The sequence below is a fragment of the Cynocephalus volans genome, chromosome 14 (assembly GCF_027409185.1).
Source record: "Cynocephalus volans isolate mCynVol1 chromosome 14, mCynVol1.pri, whole genome shotgun sequence".
NCBI classification, from domain to species: Eukaryota; Metazoa; Chordata; class Mammalia; order Dermoptera; family Cynocephalidae; genus Cynocephalus; species Cynocephalus volans.
The window spans coordinates 27367032-27385757 of NC_084473.1; the positions used below are offsets into that span (position 1 = coordinate 27367032).

The 18726-nt window shown below is 49.5% G+C and overlaps 1 protein-coding gene across 1 annotated transcript in view; it reads left to right on the forward strand.

The window, feature by feature from the left end:
• The window catches only part of PLB1 (phospholipase B1), a 123405-nt gene extending 105586 nt beyond the window's left edge, over nucleotides 1-17819 (forward strand). The window contains 9 exon segments of the mRNA XM_063079006.1: nucleotides 2072-2123; nucleotides 3121-3201; nucleotides 5227-5292; nucleotides 5821-5912; nucleotides 7260-7338; nucleotides 8600-8704; nucleotides 9205-9300; nucleotides 15853-15927; nucleotides 17408-17819. Of these exon segments, the coding sequence (XP_062935076.1) occupies nucleotides 2072-2123; nucleotides 3121-3201; nucleotides 5227-5292; nucleotides 5821-5912; nucleotides 7260-7338; nucleotides 8600-8704; nucleotides 9205-9300; nucleotides 15853-15927; nucleotides 17408-17608 (847 nt within the window). The 3' untranslated portion in view covers nucleotides 17609-17819.
• Nucleotides 17820-18726: the final 907 nt, after the last annotated feature.

The window sequence follows — 18726 nt, forward strand, 5'->3', positions numbered from 1 at the left end:
GGCTTCCATTAATCAATAAGCAAGAATTCAACGCCTGTGAAGGATTGAGCCTTGAGGTGGTGATTAAAGAGTACAAGAGAATCAAAAGGTGAACTCCCTGCCCACAAAGAGCTTGCAGTCTCGTTAAGGAAACTAAACAAACCAAATACTTTTTGGAAAAAGGCAGTGTGTTTTGTTTTTTTTTTAATTTTATTTTGTCGATATACATTGTGGCTGGTTATTGCTCCCCATCACCAAAACCTCCCTCCCAAAAAGGCAGTGTTTAATATGGCAGCATTGCAGACTGAAATAATTTGGTACTTAAGTCGTGGAGTGCAGCTGAGAGAACAGGAGAGTGTAAAGTATGAACTGGACAGTCTAAAGACGGATGTAGACCCTGAAAGGACCCCCAAAATGATCTGGTCCAATCTGTTTCTTTAAAACATGAAAAAAGGCAACCCTACCAGTGTCCAGTAACTTGTGAAAGCTCACACAGCAAGTTAGTGGCAGAGCTGAGAGTAGAATCCCTAGTTGCTGGAGTAAAAAAGGAAATAAAAGAGATGTGGGTAAATGAGCCCAGAGAGAAGGCTCATGGGGACGCAAGACTCAGTCTGGGCCTGAAGGGTGGGATGGAGATGACTAGGAAGAGGGAGGAAGTAGACATTCCTCCCCCCGCCACCACCCGTGGGGGCGTATCACCCATGAATGCTCTCAGTCATGTCTTGAACCTATTAAAAGGTTATAGGCACTTCTGTGATCACCTTTAACCAGGACAAGCTTGCTTTATAGCTTTCTGATGTGCCCCTCTATAGCAATGGTGTATGGGATATGATCCTAGGTGTACAAATTCTTCTTAATGAGAAACAAGGGCAGGGATGATGTCACGCGTGCTTGGCCATGTGCCCAGCTGACTGTGGACATGCAAAGATTTTAAATGGCCATCCTGTACAGTTACTCCTTTTATGACTTTTTCCAAGGAAGCTTCCATTGGCTGTATCCCTTTTGTTGACTTAACTTCTCATATACATATCTTTTTCTAAAAAAGAAAAAACAACATTATTGAGGTAAAATTGACACGCAATAAACTGCACATATGAAAAGTATACAATCTGATAAATCCAACACATGTGTACACCTGTGAGACCATCCCCACAATCAAGGTAACAAACATGTCCATCACCCACAGAAGTCTTCTCATGCTCTTCGTAGTCTCTCCCTCCCACCCCTTCCTGTCTCTACCCCACTCCCCAGGCAACCACTAACTTGCTTTCTGTCACTATAAATTAATTCGATTTTTCTAGAATTTTATATAAATGAAAGCAAAGAATAGGCACTCTTTTTTCATGTCTTTTTTCATCTAGCAAAATTAATTTGAGATTCATCCATGTTGTTGGTTATATCAATAGTTCATTCCTTTTTATTGCTGAGTAGTATTCTATCGACGTATATATCTCTTATCCAGAACACCCAATGGCATCATTTTGTTTATGGCAGACATGTGGGGGAGGAAAGGAGATCTTATTTGTCTCCCCCATCCTACTTTGTTGGAAGGGCAAAAATAAATAAATAAATAAAAAGCAAAGAGATGGGGAATGATAGAGAAATCTGGAGTAACTACAGAGAAGAAAAACGAAAGGACTAAAGAGCAGAGAGTGGGGATCAGAAGTAAAGATTAAAGGAGTCATTAAGCCTGGAAAGGAGAAAGCTGAGGGATAATTTAGGGCTGTGTCTTTGTTCAAATATACAAAAGGTTATTCTTAAAATAGGCAACCGAATAAGAAATGAACGGGCTCCACTTGCAATGCAAAAGCCTGATGAAATGTAAGGGGAGAACCCTGGTGGGAAGGTTGACCAGATCTCAACCCAAGTGGCCCCCGTTGGACCAAAGTGGCCCCGAGGCCCATGGCAGGCCTTTGATTATTACTAGGCTGAGATTTCTTGAGAATGGAAAGCCTTTCGATACGTTCTGAAGGAACAAACTTTGTATAACTTTATTCGTCCTGAAGCACCTCTCCTCCTAGGCTAAAATCCCATGGCTTGAACCCTTGCTCCTGAGCCAGCTCTAACACCCCCCTCTCTTCTCCCTGACTAGGGACATGCCAGTCCAGGCCCAGAACCTGGTGACACTAATGAAAAACAGCCCCGTGAGTACAGGACCCAGGCCACCCCTGAAATGTGCCCAATTGGCTGGGGAGAGTAACACAGCCCTATAAGAACCCCCTCTGTGCCATAGCAACTCCTGTTCTGGGCTTGGCGCTAAGAAAGGCCACAGGGACCCCCCAAGGAGCAGGCCTCCCCACAGAGGCTCCCGCTTTGCTTGCCCTCTTGACCCAGGCATCTCCACCCCTAGGGCCGGCTGCAGTAGGGTGAGGTGGAGCAGAGTTGGCTGAGATCTCAGTCTTGGCCTCTGGCAGCTTCCTGCTTTAACCAAGAGTTGGCTTCTCAGAGCCCTATTATGTAAACACAAGGTTCTAAAAACAGGCTGCTGATTCCAGTCCAATCTTTCCTCCTTCCCACTCACCCGGCCCCTCTGAAACTTCTCACCAGCACTTTTTTTTTTAATGCACTGGGTTTATGCCTTGGAATTAAGCTCCTGGCAGGACTCCTATTATGGTGGTGCCTGAGTGGGAAATCAGCTCTTCTGGGGGCCTCCCCAGCCCCCACCCCACCTCTCAGTCCATGCTGGGCTCTTCCTCCAAACCCCCCTTCTCGGACTCAGCGCCTAAGAGCTCTTCCAGGACGCAGCACTGGGCTTCTGCTTCCAACCGTATCTTTGCCCCCAGCTCTTTTGAAGGCCTTTAGATCGCATTTCAGGGGTTATTTATTCGCTTGGCCTTTCATGGGCTCAGGGAAGTGTGGAACCATCCACTCTCTATTTCTCGGTGGGCTGCAGCTTTCTTTAGACGATTTCAGGGGGAAAACAGCCTTTCTGTGCTGTGTGAGCAGACATACATTTCTGTCGAGCTTCTCTCCTGAGGCACCAGGCTCAGGGTTGGGGGGCCCCACTGTGCATCTTCTCTCCACAGAAATCCACAAAGAGGGTGAAAGGCACCAGGGAGGGGGCTGGCTGGCTAGCCTGGTAGGCACCACCTGAACGTGCCCCCCACCAAGGCCTGAATTCAGGATCTTCTGTCCCCTCAGAAAATCAACCTGCAGAAAGACTGGAAGCTGGTCACACTCTTCATTGGGGGCAACGACTTGTGTCATTACTGCGAGAATCGGGTAGGCCCCTGACCAACTCCATGGGGGAGCTGGGAAGGAATTTGCTGACCTCTGTCCTGTCCTTGCTCAGGCCCTGGCCCCCACCCATGCTTCTCCCTCATGGGAGTCCCATGCATCTGACTCACACGCTGGGTGAGGCCTGGCCTTTTCTACTGCCTGAATGACCCCTGGGAGAGCAGCCGCGGTGGTTCCCCGATTCCAGAAGAAGGTCTAGATGGACCCGCTCTTTGGGCGCTGCTGAAGAGGCCACCTCTCCCACGCACACACTCGCACACACTCATACTCACACACACTCACACACACACTCACACACACACACACTCACACACACATACTCACACACACACATACTCACACACACACACTCACACACACACACACATATTCCAGCTAGGTAACTAGCAATTCCCACCCAGGCTTGCCTGGAGTCCCTGGCCTGTTTGTTTTAGCTTTTGAGGGGGGAGGGGAAGATGAAACAATGTTATAAATGGGGTTGGATAACATTGAACTAGTCCTGATAAGGTGGCTTGCTGCCCTCCAGGGATGTCACAAGTTAACCAACCTCAGCCAGCTGGCCCTGGAACCCAGCCCCGTTCCTAATGTTTCCATGGGGAATTTGTCCAGACTTACAAATTTTAAGTTATAACTTTTGGAATACAACTTGTTCTAAGTTGAGGACATCCTGTATTTGATTTGGCCAGAAAAAGGCAGCTGCCCTCACTCAGAGGTTCCAGTAGAATGTTTGACAGTCACGTGGGGTGGGGAGAAGAAGGCATTTGTCACTCCTCATGGCTCTTGGAGACCAACGAGCAAAGTCTTGCTGAGAATTATCCTTCCTCACATCGCCCACACACTAGATGCAGAAGCGACCCAACCCCATGAGAATTTAAATACTGCTGTGGCCTTGACACCGGGGATGCCTGGAAACCAGAAGTGATCCCAGAACTGCCTGCAGACACTTGGTGTAGGGAAATGCCCTTACTAGCTCCCCATGCGAACAGTCAGGTTTATACACCTGAGAGCATCTTTTTGTGAAAGGTGTGAAAGGACAGGGGGTAGGGGTGGGGACAGAAACCCTTGGACACCCACAGTACCTCTCCTGTTTTAACTCTTCAGCATGGACTGTCTTCTTGCTCATTCCCCCACCCCACCCCAACTCCCAGCACCCATTCAGGTAGCTGTGGGCAGGAACTCATCAGAGATCAGGTATCTGCGGAGCACTTTTCTGCACCCAGCACATAACACTGAGCACACATAATCTCACCTGGTCTCAGCACTTTGTCTCAAAAATTAACAGGCTGCCTGAGCTCTCGCCTCCTGCAGGAGTGTTTGGTGCTGCTTCCTGGGCGCTTCCCTGCACTTGAATTCTTCTGTGTTTAGTATGACAACGTCCAGCCACCACCCACCCTCGGGTATCAGTCTCCTTCTGAAACCTCCTAAGGAGCTCAGAGCCATATCCAAAAACATATGCTTGTCTTCCTCACACTATAAAGCCCCAAGATTCTGTCAGCAAGCATTTAGTGAGCATCTACTATCTACCTTATACACATCACCCAGGATGCTATGGGGCACCTCTAAATCAGCCTCGTGTCAGGGAGATGGGTCAGAGGAAGAGACCCTTGGGCTGAGTCATAAGGAATAATGGAAGTTAGGGTGATACAGGAGAGCAAAGGGTTCCAGACAGTGGGACCAGCATGGACCAGAGCCCAGAGGAAAGAGTGTGGTCGTCAGGGGCACTGAAAGTGGCTGGAGAAGTCGCCAGGCCCCGCCCCATCAGAGTCTGCCTTTGGGTTTGAGATGTGTGGTGGGGGTGGGGATTGTTCATGGTGTCTTGGAGGGGTCAAGGGATGGCTTCTTACAAGAGACTCTGTGTCAATCAGCAGCAAGGACTAGGCTTCCCAGCCTGGCCAGAACCAGCTCTGTACCTACTCTGCCTTCAGCCCAAGCCCCAGGGCTCTCCTGTGCTCTTGTTCTCTTCTCAGAGTGGAAGCCGGGGTCTGAAGAGAGCCCTTTTTTTCTTCACAGGTGACCCACCCAGCCAGGGAGTATATTAAGCACATCGAAAAGGCCCTGGACATCCTCTATGAGAAGGTAGGAAAGAGCAGCTACACGTTCCTGGGTCCTCCCAGCAACTTGCCTGTCTGCTCCCTCACTGGGGGGTTCCCTCCCTGGGTGCATCAAGGCAGGTTTTGTTCAGTTAGATGCACATTGAGCAGAGACTGCCATGAGTGGTAACCTGGATGGCATGGGAGGCAGGCAGCTCCAAGCTCCTTTGCAGAGGAAATTCTAACCAGACTGTGCAGCACCAGAGAGCTTGCCTCTGGAGTCAGTTGGCCTTGGTTTTCAGCTGGGCACTGTGGCTTACTAGCAATGTGACTTTGGGCAAGTGACTGCTCTGTGTCTCAGCTTCTCTACCTGTGAAGTGGGAGCACTAAAGAAGATTCAGTGAGATAATACAAGTTACATTCCCCTCTCTAGGCCTCAGTTCCTTCATTGGTAAAACTGGGGAGGGGCAAGGTAGATTATAGATGATCCCCCAGGCTCCTTCCAGCAGTGGCCAGTGCCCTTTCCCCAGAACTGCCTGGGGACTAAGGAAGCCCACCTCTCTGCTGTCCACAGCTTCCAAGGGTGTTCGTCAATGTGGTGGAGGTCATGGATATGGCTGTCCTGCACCAGGGTCAGAGAGGGAAATGTGTCGTGCTGGCAACTCAGTAAGTGGATGGGTCACGGACTATGGGCGAGGGCACTTGGGGAGAGGAGGGCTCACAGACGCCAGAGGAGGAGACCAGTACAGGCAGAGCCAGACAGGCCTGGCCAGAGGGCAGACATGAGCAATTACCCCAGGGCTTGGAAAACCATTTGGAAGTGCCTCTGCATTATTGAATGCCTACTGTATGCAAGCCCCTTCATTTCTCTGGACCCCAGTTTGCTTTTCTGTAAAGTCAGAGAGACAGACCAAATTATTCTTAAAGCTCCCTGACATTGTCTATGATTCCAAAGTCCAACATTGGCAAGTTGCTCCCTGTTGAGAGGCAGCATAGAGCAATGAGCTTTCAAGACAGATACATCTGGCCTCAAGTCCTAGCTCTGCCATTTAGGAGCTATGGCAGCTTGAACACACCATATAATCTCTGTGGGCTTCTTACTCTTCACCTGTAAAATGGGGATACCTTCCTCACAGGGTGGATGGGAAGCTGAGAAATAAATGCATGGAAGGTGACTGGTCCACCTGAGACTCTCAGGAAACAGTAGTTTTTATTCTGTCCTTGACAGGATCTGTCCTTGAAATCTGGGCTTAGAGGCAAGGCACTGGCAGGCAAGACAAGAATTCCTGTTGGGGGCTAGAATTCATTAAAGCTGAGGCCAGAGGGGCCCCCAGAGTTTGTGTGACTATTGCTGTGGGGGAGAAGATTCTGCAGGGAGCTGAGGAGTCTTATCTGGAGTCGAGTGGATTTGCAGTGAAGGTGACCAGCTGGTTCCCATGCTCGCTGGGAACCCTGCCCCCAGCTGCAGTGGCCAGTGGTTGGGGGATCCAGATGGTTCCTGCAGAGTCTGCTGGTGTTGTGTTCCACCTTGTCGGAGGTGTTTCAAGCTGGTTGACCCTCCCCAGCTTCCCAGTGGGCTGGAGCCCTGAGGAAGAGTCCTATGCAGTTAGAGCTAGAGCTGAGAGGCCTCAGGAACAAGAGTGATTCCAAACCAAAAGACAGTCATTCTCTGGAGAGATCTCAGGGGCCACAGGCTTGGGAAGGAGTGGACAAGGGCAAGGGGAGTGGGCAGCCTCTCTGCAAGGAGACCCAGCATCGGCTCTTCTGCTTCTCTCTAAGTGAGCACCTTCCGGACCTCATGCCCTGCAATATGGTTCTGTGACCTGGGTCCAGGAGTCAGCTAGGGGTGTGTTCTGGGGGGTCTTGTGTGTCGCTCCCTGCTCCTACCCCATGTGAGGCAGCACGGGCTGCAGGTCCCTGTGGGGAGCTGCTTCCTCTGTGACAGTCACCCTCCCAGGACGACAGAGCCCGGCCACCCCAGAGAACCTCGACACAGGGTTCCTTGTCTTCCAGGAGTGACTGCTCTTGCCTCAGACACTCTCAAAACTCCCCAGAGATGCTGGAACTGAAGAAAGTGAACTGGAACTTCCAGGTGAGCCCACAGCCCTCCTCTTCCTGCCCGGCTGTCCAGGAGGCCCCTGTGCTCCCTGAGCAAGGACTCAGAAATCAAATCGGGTGTTCAGCAGGGGTTGACTGAGAGCCAGCCACTCCCTGAAAGGCAGATCACAGCCCCTGAAATCCTTATCCAGGCAAACTGAGCACCAAGACCAGGGACGGAGGGGAGAGAGAAATCCCAAAGTGGGAGCTGGGAGAGTCCCCGCCTCCCAGCCTTGGTTCAGGCCTGAGCAGCAGTTGTGAGCAGCACTGGGCTCCCAGAGTAGACTCCATGTGGTGGGTCCAGCCCCCACCCAGAACTGAGCATTATGGGCACCACCGCTACCCAAGGAGGAGAGGGATGGCGGTCACTGCCCTGGCCTCCCTGCTTCCCTCCTTTCTACTCCACTCCGCCCTCCCCTCCTTAAGAACCTAAGGCTTGGCCCCACCCTACTTACCCCCACCTCAAATTCTTCCCACCCCCGTCCTGTCTGCTCCTGTCTTTCCCTCGCTGGACATGCCCACCCTGAGCCTTTCTGGAAACTGATCCATCTTCATTCATGAGGCAAGTCTTCCTTCCTCCTCGAAGAAGCTTCCCCTGAGTAAGCTTCACTCTCAGATAGCTCCCCACACCAAACTCAGCCTGCAGTCGAGGGGCCTTAAAGCCTTCTCTGGTTCTAATGTTTTTACATCTTGTCCCATTTTCCCAAACAGATGATAAACTCCTTGAGGATAAGTACATCTAGTCTATTCCTTTTACATTCCCTTTTTGGCACTTAAAAAATCTAATGACTCTGGACTCTCATCCCCCAAAGTTCACAGGCATTTGGGGGAGCCAGTGTTGAGATGCTCCCCATGTGAGCTGGATGTGAACTGGATGGAGCCCATGTTTTAATCCACCTTTTCATGCAGTGAGAGCTGGGGTGGCCTTTGGTCCAGGCAGCCTGGTCAGTGGCTCAGACCCAGCCCTGCAGAGGTTTCACAATGAGCTGGTGGAGCCCTGCAGATGGGGAGCTTCTCCAACCAGGGACCACTAGATTCAGCTCATCTCTGGTCCTGAGGACCAGCGTAGAGCCTCAAAATGCAGGTGCTCACGAACAGGTGCAGAGTTCAGGAACGTTTGGATCGTATTAAAGTGACTCCTTTAAGTCACCTTTGTCCAGGGTGGGTTCCCCCCAACACAGCTGCCCAAGGCCACAGGAATAGACCCTGTCTGCCAGCCTTGCCACGAGGGCTGAGCAACCTCCTCCCATCCCCAGAGTGCCATCTCCAGGTTCTCCTACTGGCGCCAGTACCTGCAGCGCGAGGACTTTGCCGTTGTCGTGCAGCCTTTCTTCCGAAACACTCTCCTCCCGCTGAATGAGGTGAGCTGTGGGTGTGGGGAGGCATTGTCTTTGGCGGTGAATGTATTTCCTTCTGTAAGTGGGCTTTTTCTTGACCATCTCTCTCCAAGAGGACTCCCAAGAGTTGCTTTTTCTGCTTTTCTTTATTTCTTTTTTTTTTTGGCATGATTGGAATTTAGATGTACTTGGAAAGAAAAGTAGAAAATCAATAGTGACCATACTCCCCAGGCATGGACCTGATATTTGCTGGATTGGGGTAGAATGGAAAGCTTCCTAAAAATACTGATTTTCAACTATTATGCCAGGGGTGCTGAAGGGATGGATTGTGTCTGTGGACAGCTACAATTCATGTCTGTTAAAAAGAAAATCCAAAATCTGGGAATTTTCCCAGCAATATCTGAGCCAGTGGGCAGCAACATTGAGAGGCTGAAAGGAGGCATGCCCTGGGTACCTTCTGGGAGGAGAGGGGCAGGGAGCAGTGCCTTCTCCCTGGATGGTAATTTCCTTGTCCTCGGTCACAGAAAGGGACCGCTGACCTCACCTTCTTCTCCAAGGACTGTTTCTACTTCTCAGAACGTGGTCATGCCCAGATGGCCATTGCACTCTGGAACAACATGGTGAGTGGCTGAGGGCCTGAGGGGCTTGTGTCAAAGGGGGCAATCTAAGGATATTGACTCTAAGTCCCACAGTGACAAACCTACTAGCTGACAAGGCTCCTTTCTCCCCAAAGCTCAAAATGGCAGTACACTTTACATGTGTGTGTATTCAACTTTATACACACACATACCACCCTGTGGAAACATATATGCACACATTTTGTTCTTTATTCTTTCAGCAATGCCCAGGTACTAGAGGGAGTAACTTTGTAATCAGATAGACTGGATCAAAATATAAGCTTCAGCCACTTACTGTGTGACGCTGAGCAAATGATCTCTCTGACCATCTGTATGAACATCTGTAACAGTGAAAACGACACAGATCTTAGAAAATTGAGATACTGTATATGCAGAACCCAGAATAATTAGCATTCAACAAATGTCAGCTCCAATACCCTTCCAACACTCCAGTCTCAACACATTCCCAACCATTATTTCTTTAAACAGCAAAATTAAAGATGCAGCTCCCACCCCACTCTCAGTCCCTTCTCAATTTCCTCTCCTTTCAGGAAAAAAAAAAAAAAAAAAGTAAAGATGCACACAGCCTGTTTTCCCAGGAACATGCAGCACAGGGGCCACAGGAACGTCTGTCCTTATGCCTCACCCCTCCCCTTTTCGCCACTAAACGATCAGCTGTGTTTGCACAGGGCTTGGCTGGTCACCGCAACAACTGGATCCTCTTGTGCAGAGCAAATGAAATGACTTCCCACAAAGGCTTCTTTTGATCTAGGCTTGGTGGATAACCCAATCCCCACCCCGACCTGCGTGTTCCCTCGTTTCTCCCATGACGACTAAACAATCTACACTCCTGCTGCTTATACGGCAGTTTCGGGGCCATGGTGTCTCTGCCAGCCACCGTGCAGGTGCCCACACCTGCCAGCTCGCCCAGCGTGCCCAGGGTCTTACTCGGCTGACTCACGATGTTGACTTTTCCCTTGGCTACACCACCTCCGTCTTGCTAACAACCTCTTCTTGGCCAAACAGCATGTCAGCAGGTTTCGTCCTCGGCCTGTTTAGCTGCAGACTCAGCTTTCCTCTACTTTTGTTGTCCTGGGGTCTTCCTCCTGTTGATACCACATACCTGCCTGTTCCTGAAACTTCCATCATACTCTTTCAGCCCAGGACTCTGAATCACAATCAAAATATCGTTGACTTCCCTCCCAACCTTCCCCACCCCCACAGTAATTTTTTAGATCAAAGTTTGCACACTATAATTCCTGAGCCTAGTTATGTTTCTTTGTGGATTTTGTTTTGAAGTCTCGTTGTCCTTCAGTGGCTGAGCCATGTGACTTCATTCTTTTTTAAAATCCCCCCAATGAATAGGTATCTATCTATTCCCTGTCCCATTTTCCCCTAAGACCTTGGGGGAATCCACAGATTCCAAGAAAAGCCAGGAGAGCTAAGCCCTTGGCCTTTCCTTCCCAGCTTTGCCATCAGGGTCCTCCAAGTGTGCTCAAAGTGGGGAACGTGCAGGAATCTTCTCGGGCTCAATGGCCGTATTGATGATTCGAACATGAGAGTCCATTGGTCTCTTTCTGTGTGAATGAACAATATAGTTCTTGCCTTCTCTTCCAAGGCAGCTCAGTAGTCCTTCCCATTCACCCAGGTGAGGCTCTTACTTCATACGGGCAAGTGGGAGGGATTTAGATATGAGAACAAAAGGTGAACACTGCTATAGAACTGTACTGGGAAGACAAGACTTCCTGTGATTCCCCATCCATTATTACCACAGCCATACCCTGAATTTAAAAATAACAAAAACAAAGCAAAACAAGACTAAAATCATCCACGAGTTTCTTCCTCTATGCTATATAATTTGGGGGAAATAATTATATAGTCCAATGTTTTCATCCAAAATTATTTCAGACACAAAGCTATAGCACTACGCCAACTTTTCAAATCATCTTCTTACTGGATTTTCACCCCTAAAGTGATATAAAATAAATGATGGGCTGTTAGAACTGGAACAGATCTGAGAATTCATCTAGCCAGAACATTCTGTAACTAAAATACAGAGGCACGAAGCATTTCACCCAACATCACACAGCCGGCTAGTTAGGGTCCCAACAGGATTAGAGTTAAGGTTTTCCACATCTTCCCCTAGTGTCCTGGCCACACACAGCCCTTCCCTCAGCCCCCAACCTGATAAGTGCATATATAACCAGTGAATTCATGTCTCATAATTAAAGTGCTGTGACATAGTGTCTGCAGGCTTTGGCTGATGTTCCCAGGGTGCCCTCCTTCTCCAGAGACCTTTGCAAAAGCAAAGCCGAAAACACCAGCAGTACCAGTGGATGGATTCCTTTTCCTGTGCCTTCTTTTGTCTTCTCAAGGAGCTTTTCCTTCTCTTTTCTCAGACATATTCCTCCACTGCTGCTGACTCCCTCTTCTGCAGAAATCCTACTCTCAGCTTATATTTGCATCTCCCCAGGTGTAGGGTGACAACTCCAGCCTCCTAATGCGCCTCCCTTTCCCAGACTTACAGCTCTTAGAACAGCAGTTCTCCGCTGTGGCTGCATATTGGAATTATCTGGGGACTTTTAAAAACAATTAGTGCCTACTACCACTTTGGAACACACTTTAGCATATCTAGTAACACTGAACATATATATTTCCGGTGACCCAACAAGTCCACTCCTAGGTATATCCCCAACAGAAAGGTATACACGTGTCCACCAAAAGATACACACAAGAATTGTTATAGCATCACTATTCATAATAGCCCCAAACTGGAAACTCCCCAAATGTCCACCACCAGCAGAATGAATAAACTGTGGTACATTCGCGCAATCAAATGTTAGGGCAATGAGAATAAATGAACTTCAACAACATGCAACAATCTACATAAATTCCAAAATCAAGCAATTTAATACATGGGGTTAGAAGTCAGTATGGTGGTCTCTCACTGGAGGGTGAATAGTACCGGAAGGTGGTGGGAAGGGGGCTTCTGAGTCCTGGAAGTATTATGTTTCTTGATCTGGATGCCGGTATGTTCACTTTATCAAAATTTATCAGTTGTTCACTTATGATTTGTACTTGTTTCTCTGTGTATGTTAGCTTCGATAAAAAGTTTACTTAAAAAAAAAAAAAAACCACCACCAACAAAAAAACCCCACAGTGCCTGGCTGGGCTTACCCCCAGAGAATGACTTAATTAGCCTGCGGTGGGACCTGGATTTAGTACTTTTCAAAAACTCTCCAGATGATTTTAACGTGCAGGCTTGACAAAGCACTGCCTCAGATCTGTTCTCCAGAGGGCAACCAAGTAATATGTATAAAAGAAAACCAGACCAAGTCACTTCCCCGCTTTCAAACTTCCAAGGCCTCCCACCTCCGAAGGACAGAGGAGGCCAGGCCGCTCAGCACAGCGCATGAGGCCTTCCAGGAGCTGGCCTCTCTGGTTTCTTCTCCCACCAGCTCTGCCTCGCACTTTGCAATCTAGGAACTCCTGGACTTCCCTGCACCACCCAAGCTGTTCCGCACCTGTGTCTTTGCTCTTGCTCATCCCCTTAACTTGCTTGCCCTTCTCGCCCACCTCAACGTTCAACTCCGGTGCCAGCTTCTGCAAGAAGCCTCCTCCAAATCCCCAGAGCAAGCCAGTGCTCCTCCCAGCTCCATTGCACCCTACCCAGTCCTGTCATTTTCTATGCCATCGCTATGCACAGTGCCTGGCTTAGGAAAAGTTGGTTCTAGGAGAAACAGCTCCATTTCCTGTGGTCAGCTCCAGGCCGTCTTCCCCTCAGCTTCTCCCCTTAGGGCTTCCTGACTTCAATTCATCCATCCATCCTTCCATCCATCCAACAACTACTCATTGAGCACCACTGTGTGGTAGGTACCGTTCCAGGTGCAGATATTCAGCAGTGAAAAGGAAAACATCCCTGCTGTCATGGAGCATACAGTCTAGTGGAGAAAAGACAGGGAATAAACAAGTAGACAAATTAACAAGGTAATTTCTGACCACATTCAGGGCTTTAAAAAAAAATCAAGCAGGGTGATGTGACAGAAATGGTGGGGAATATGGGGGCCTCACTGAGGAACTGACACGTAAACTGTGAACTGAACGTCACAAGTTGCCAGGCAGGCAGAGATCTGGGGCCAGAGTGTTCTAGACAGAGGAAATAGGACCTATGCAGGCTTGGAATCAGGAATGAGCTTAAGTGTCTGAAGAACTTAAAGGCCAGTATGAGTGGAGAGAAGCTAGCAAGGTCAAAGAGGTGGGCAGGGGCCAGGTCCTTGGATGCTTTTAAACAGGGAGTGCTATGCTCTGCTGTACGCTCTGGCTGCTGCATGGAGATGGACTGGGAGGAAGCAAGAGTGGAACTGGGAAGACCATTAGGAGGCCACTTGGTGTTCAGGCGAGAGATGAAGGTGTCTGGGACCAGGGTGATGGCTGTGGAGACAGAGAGATGTGGTCAGATTTGGGATGTGTTTTGGACTGGTTGATGGATGAGGGAAAAGAGGGACAAAGGATGATTTTTTGGTTTGGGGTTCTAAGAAATCAGATGAATGGTTGAATTGGTAGAGAGCAACCGGCTAGGGAGGGAAAAGTCAAGGGTTCTATTTTGGACATGGTAAGTGCGAACTGCCTTCCAGATGTCCACAAAGAGGTATTAGGTATGCTGTTAAATATAGGAGTCTGGAGCTCAGAGAAGAGGTCAAAGCTGGAGGTTTAAAAAATCTTTAGCATAAAGGTGATATTCTAAACCGTGGGATTAATTGCGAGCTCCTAGAGAAAGAATAGGTAGAAAAGAATGTAGGGCCAACTACCAAGCCCTAGGGCTTTCATTCCAACTTTTGATGCCAGTGAGAGATGAGGGGGTGGGGGGGGAAACAGGGGAGGGGAACGCGGAGCATGCATGTCCAGAGAGCCAAGAGAAGTGAGTGTTGCAAGAGGGGGTGTCAACTTTGACAAGTGCTGCTGAGAAGCCAAGTGAGATGAAGACAAAATGACCATATGAAGGTCACTGGCTACCTTGACCAGAGCTTGTCAAGTGATGGAGACTGTAGACTGATCTGAACAAATGGTAGAGAGATCGGGAGGTCGGGAAGTGCAGCCAGTGACTACAGACAACTTTCTCAGGAAGTTATGAGGAGGAATAGCCCAGGCAGGTGGAGGGGATGTGGGAGGAGAGGGCAGGCAAAGGATGGGAGATATCAGAGTAGCTTGTGCGCTGATGGAAGGAACCAGCAGAAAGGGAGAAACTGATGTGCTCAAACCCATGTGATCATGACCTTCTGCTGTGCCAATTAGTTCCTGGGTTCCTGAAATATCACTGGGAATCTGCCAACCTGACCTTTAGCACCCATTCTGTCACTAGGTGATTCTGTTACAATAGGCTCGAGTTTCCTCAGCTCTAAGAAAGTGGACATAACACTATCTCACGTGTGTAAGCCACCCCCTGCTCTCATGTGCTTTTGTGTCATCTTCTCATTTGATGCTCACAATCTACCCAAGGGCGGATTTCTTGTCTGGCCCTAACCTTGGTGGGTTAAGTAGCCTGCACAGTTCATTATCAGCAGAACCAGGACCCCAGCAATCTGACCCCTGTGCTCAGTCCAGTCACCATGACATCTCCCCAGGACCAGGGCCACCCTTCCTCCCCTAAGTGTGTTACTAGGAAACAGATATAGAAGGCCTTATGCCAACAGAAAGCGATATCAGGGGCCAGTGTGGTCACTAGCTTGGAGAGCGTACTTTCAGTTCTCTCTTGGGCAGTACCTGGTGGTCAGTAACAGGCAGGGAAGCAGATTCTGTCATGGGTGAGGCTAGACCTTCAGGACAGAGTCTGCAAATAGGTGACAGTGCCAGGGGTCCATTCTTCTCAGTGCTGGCCACATGTCAGGGGGCAGGCTACAGGCTATTGATGCCAGGGATGGGGCATCCAGCTCATTCTTAGGGGGTCCTGGGATCAAAAGTACATGCAGACCCCATCTGAACCACAGTTACTCCCAGGAATGTTTCAAGTAAATTTTTTCATCTGTGTGAAAAACATACAAAGTAGCTCAAGTGAGAAAGGTTGACAAGCCAAGTGTAGTAATGATGTCATGGAAACCAACATGTTTTCAAAGTTGTCCCGAAATTGACTAGCCCCACGCACTCTGAGAAGTTGGTAAATATGGTTATCACCATTTTAGAAAATTGAAAATACTGTGTCTGCAATCACAGCCACCCACAAGGGAAGCCAGACAAGGGAAGCTCTGGTCCCAGCCCTTCCACGAACTCACTGTGGACTCTGGACAGGTCAGTCACTCCTGTGCCTCGGGGTCCTCCTCGGTAAATCCAGGAGCATAGACTCAGAGTCCCACCCTGCTCTGACGGACTCTGGCTTGTCATCCTGTGAGTCAGAAGTCGGTTCCAGTCAGCTCCTGGCTGCTGGTCTCGGTCTGTGTCTTGCCACTTGGCTGGTTTCAACCCACCCTTCCAAAGGAGAGAATCTGGTGGGAGATACTTCCTCCAACTGGGAAGCCTCTCTCAGCTTTGGAGAGAGTCAAGGTGTCCTTTTTCTGTCTGTAGCTGGAGCCAGTGGGCCGTAAGACGACCTTCAACAACTTCTCCCACAGCCGAGCCCAACTCAAGTGCCCCTCTCCGGTGAGTAAACGTCCTGCTCCTGAGGCTTTATCATGTGACCTTCATTTGCCACCAGCATGTTCAGATCTCACCTCCCTCACTGCCAGGGAAACTTCTCAGCTGCTCGGGGTGTGGGCAGCATGGAGGGAGGTGGGGAGAATTCAGCAGCTCCAACTGAAGTGAGAAAGCCATTCAGGGAGGCAGACCCGCGAGCACCGGCCAGGGGACTTGAGTCACCCATTACTTCTGAGGGACCAGACTTGTCTTCGATCTTAAACATGTGTCCAGGAACTCTCCCATGCCAGGCACTGTCCTAGGAGCTGAGGACTGCAGGGGCAAAGATAAGACACACTGTCTGTCTTGGAGCCTACAGTCGTCCTCCTCCTCCCTGGCCGTGCCCACTGTCCTCACCTGGACCACTGACAGAGGCCCTGACTTGTCTCTCCAGCTCTCCTCTCCCCCTTCCTTTCTCCATCCATCTTACACTTGCTGCCAGACACAGATCAGCCTTCCTGGAAAGCAATTCCAGTCCTGTCAAGGCTGCCAGAGAGCTTTGCCTGGTCCCCACTGCCTATTGACCAAGTCCAGCAGGGAGCGTCCCGTCCCTCTGTGATACACACTCTATACTCCCAGCAAATGGACCATTTCCCAAACAAGCCCCACGATTGCCCACATCTGTGCCTTTATTTTTACCATTTGCTCCTCCAGGAGGGTCACCCCCCACGTCTCTGCCTATAAAAATGTCCACCTCCTTTCAGACCCAGATGCTGCCCTCTCTGGGCTGCAGTTCCACCTTATCTTACCATACCATTCCTGCCCCCAGACACACACGGTCTCTCTCTTCTGTTTGTACCCTCCCACGACACTGACCCATTCTCCTTTACGATGTGACTGTTTCTGTATGCATGTCATCTCCCTATTGGACAATGAGAGAAGACAACATGTCTTAACCCTCAGGTGCTCATCACAGCCCCTAGCACGGGGCTCAACACAGCAGGTGCTCAATTAATGTTCACTGAGAGAGAGGAAAGTGGAGAGGTGGGAGGAAGGAGAGAACCCAGGAGGCAGCCCAAATGCCACCTCTCTCGGCCCATCTCATTTTGGGTTCTTCGATCTCTAGCAGAACCAGCCGTTCTGTCCCATTGACCTTCCCTGACCCCTGGGTACTCCTGGGATGGGATGATGGAACAGTTGTCCAGTAGTGACCAGGAGGAGACAGAGGTGGGGGCTCTCCCAGATCCCCAGGATTCTCTTCCACTCACCTATCAGTTCCCAATCTTTCAAAATTAGCTTTGGCAGGAAAGGAAATGCTGGTGAGAAATGAGAAGGGGGTTATAGCTGGGTGTTGACCACGTCAGATGCCCATCCTGTGGGTTGGGCAGAGCTGTGGAGATGTGCGAGGCTATGCACTATCTCAGGGATGGGACTAAGCAGGTCTTAGAAAGCAGACGGATGGCTGACGGAGGCCAGTAACCTCCGACCCTCCTCTCCTCCTGCACAGGAGAACCCGTACCTCTACACTCTGCAGAACAGTCGGCTCCTCCCGGACCAGACTCGGAAAATCCCCAAGATAATCTACTGGGCTGTCCCACTGGCGGGAGGAGCTGGCCTTCTAGCCGGTGCTTTGATCATGGCCGTGGTTGGCATGAGAGGCGGCTAGAAGCAAGATCCTCCAACGAGCCTGGACGCCGAGGGCCTCTAGGCCCCTGTGTGCAGGTCCTCACCCCAAATTCCCCAGCCACACTCCTCACCAGCGCCTCTACTTCAGCCACTCCTGGCCACTGCAGACAGACTTGCTTCAATACCTGGTGACATAGAGGGCCAAAGGGATCATCGCAACACCAGGTCCTGGTCTTTTCCCAGACCTAGGTTCCCGGAATTGGCAAATTTAAATAAAGGCCAAAGCTGTTCTATTCTTGGGTTAGCTCACTTGAAGCGCTCACCTTCCCTCTGCTGTGTGGCACAGACAGAGGAGCCGAAGCCTTTCGTGGCCTGTCTCAGGCAGAGGTTTCCAAGTGACAGCAGACTGGAGTCCAGACCAGTCCCAGCAGGTGCCATCTCAGCACCACACTGAGCACATCCCTGCCAAACCCACTATTTCAAAGGTAGGAAGAATGCTGGTCACCAGTTGGTGGCTGGAATTCTGAAGCTGGCTGGCTACCATTCAATTCAATCCTACACATACCTGCTAAGCACTGTTTTGTACCCAGGACAATGCAGAGCATTGTGATGCCTCCAAGTTTGTGCATGTCCCAGCCTCGCTGAGAAGACAAACTCCTTCAAAAAAAACCCAAGAAGCTGCATGACAGTGTGCAATTAAGTACTGGGGCATCAGTGCGTAAATGTGTCTGATTGCTTTAGAGAATAGGAGAGGCTCCTTTAGAAAAATTTCCTGGAAGAGAGCAATTTTGACATGTCATTTTGAAAAAAAAAAAAAAAGATTGGGATGTGAATACCTTACATAATCTCAACCTGATTTTCTGAAGGTGCCAAATTGAGGAAAGAATTCCTATTTCTACATCAGCAGGTTACTGAGAAAAAGCTAGAGAGAGTCTGAAGATCCAGGCTCAGGCTGCCATGCATTTTACCCCTACTAGGGGCAAGATCCTGAGCTGGCTGCCTTATACACATTATCTCTTCTGCACAAAAACCCAGGAGAGGGTAATGAAAAGTTTTGAAAATATAAGTGGTGGTTGTCCAACATTCAGAATGCACTAAATACCACTGAATCATTCACTTTAAAATGGAAAATTGTATATCATGTGGGTGTCACCTCAATAAAAAACAAAAAGAATCTAGGGAGGTAAACGTTATCATCTG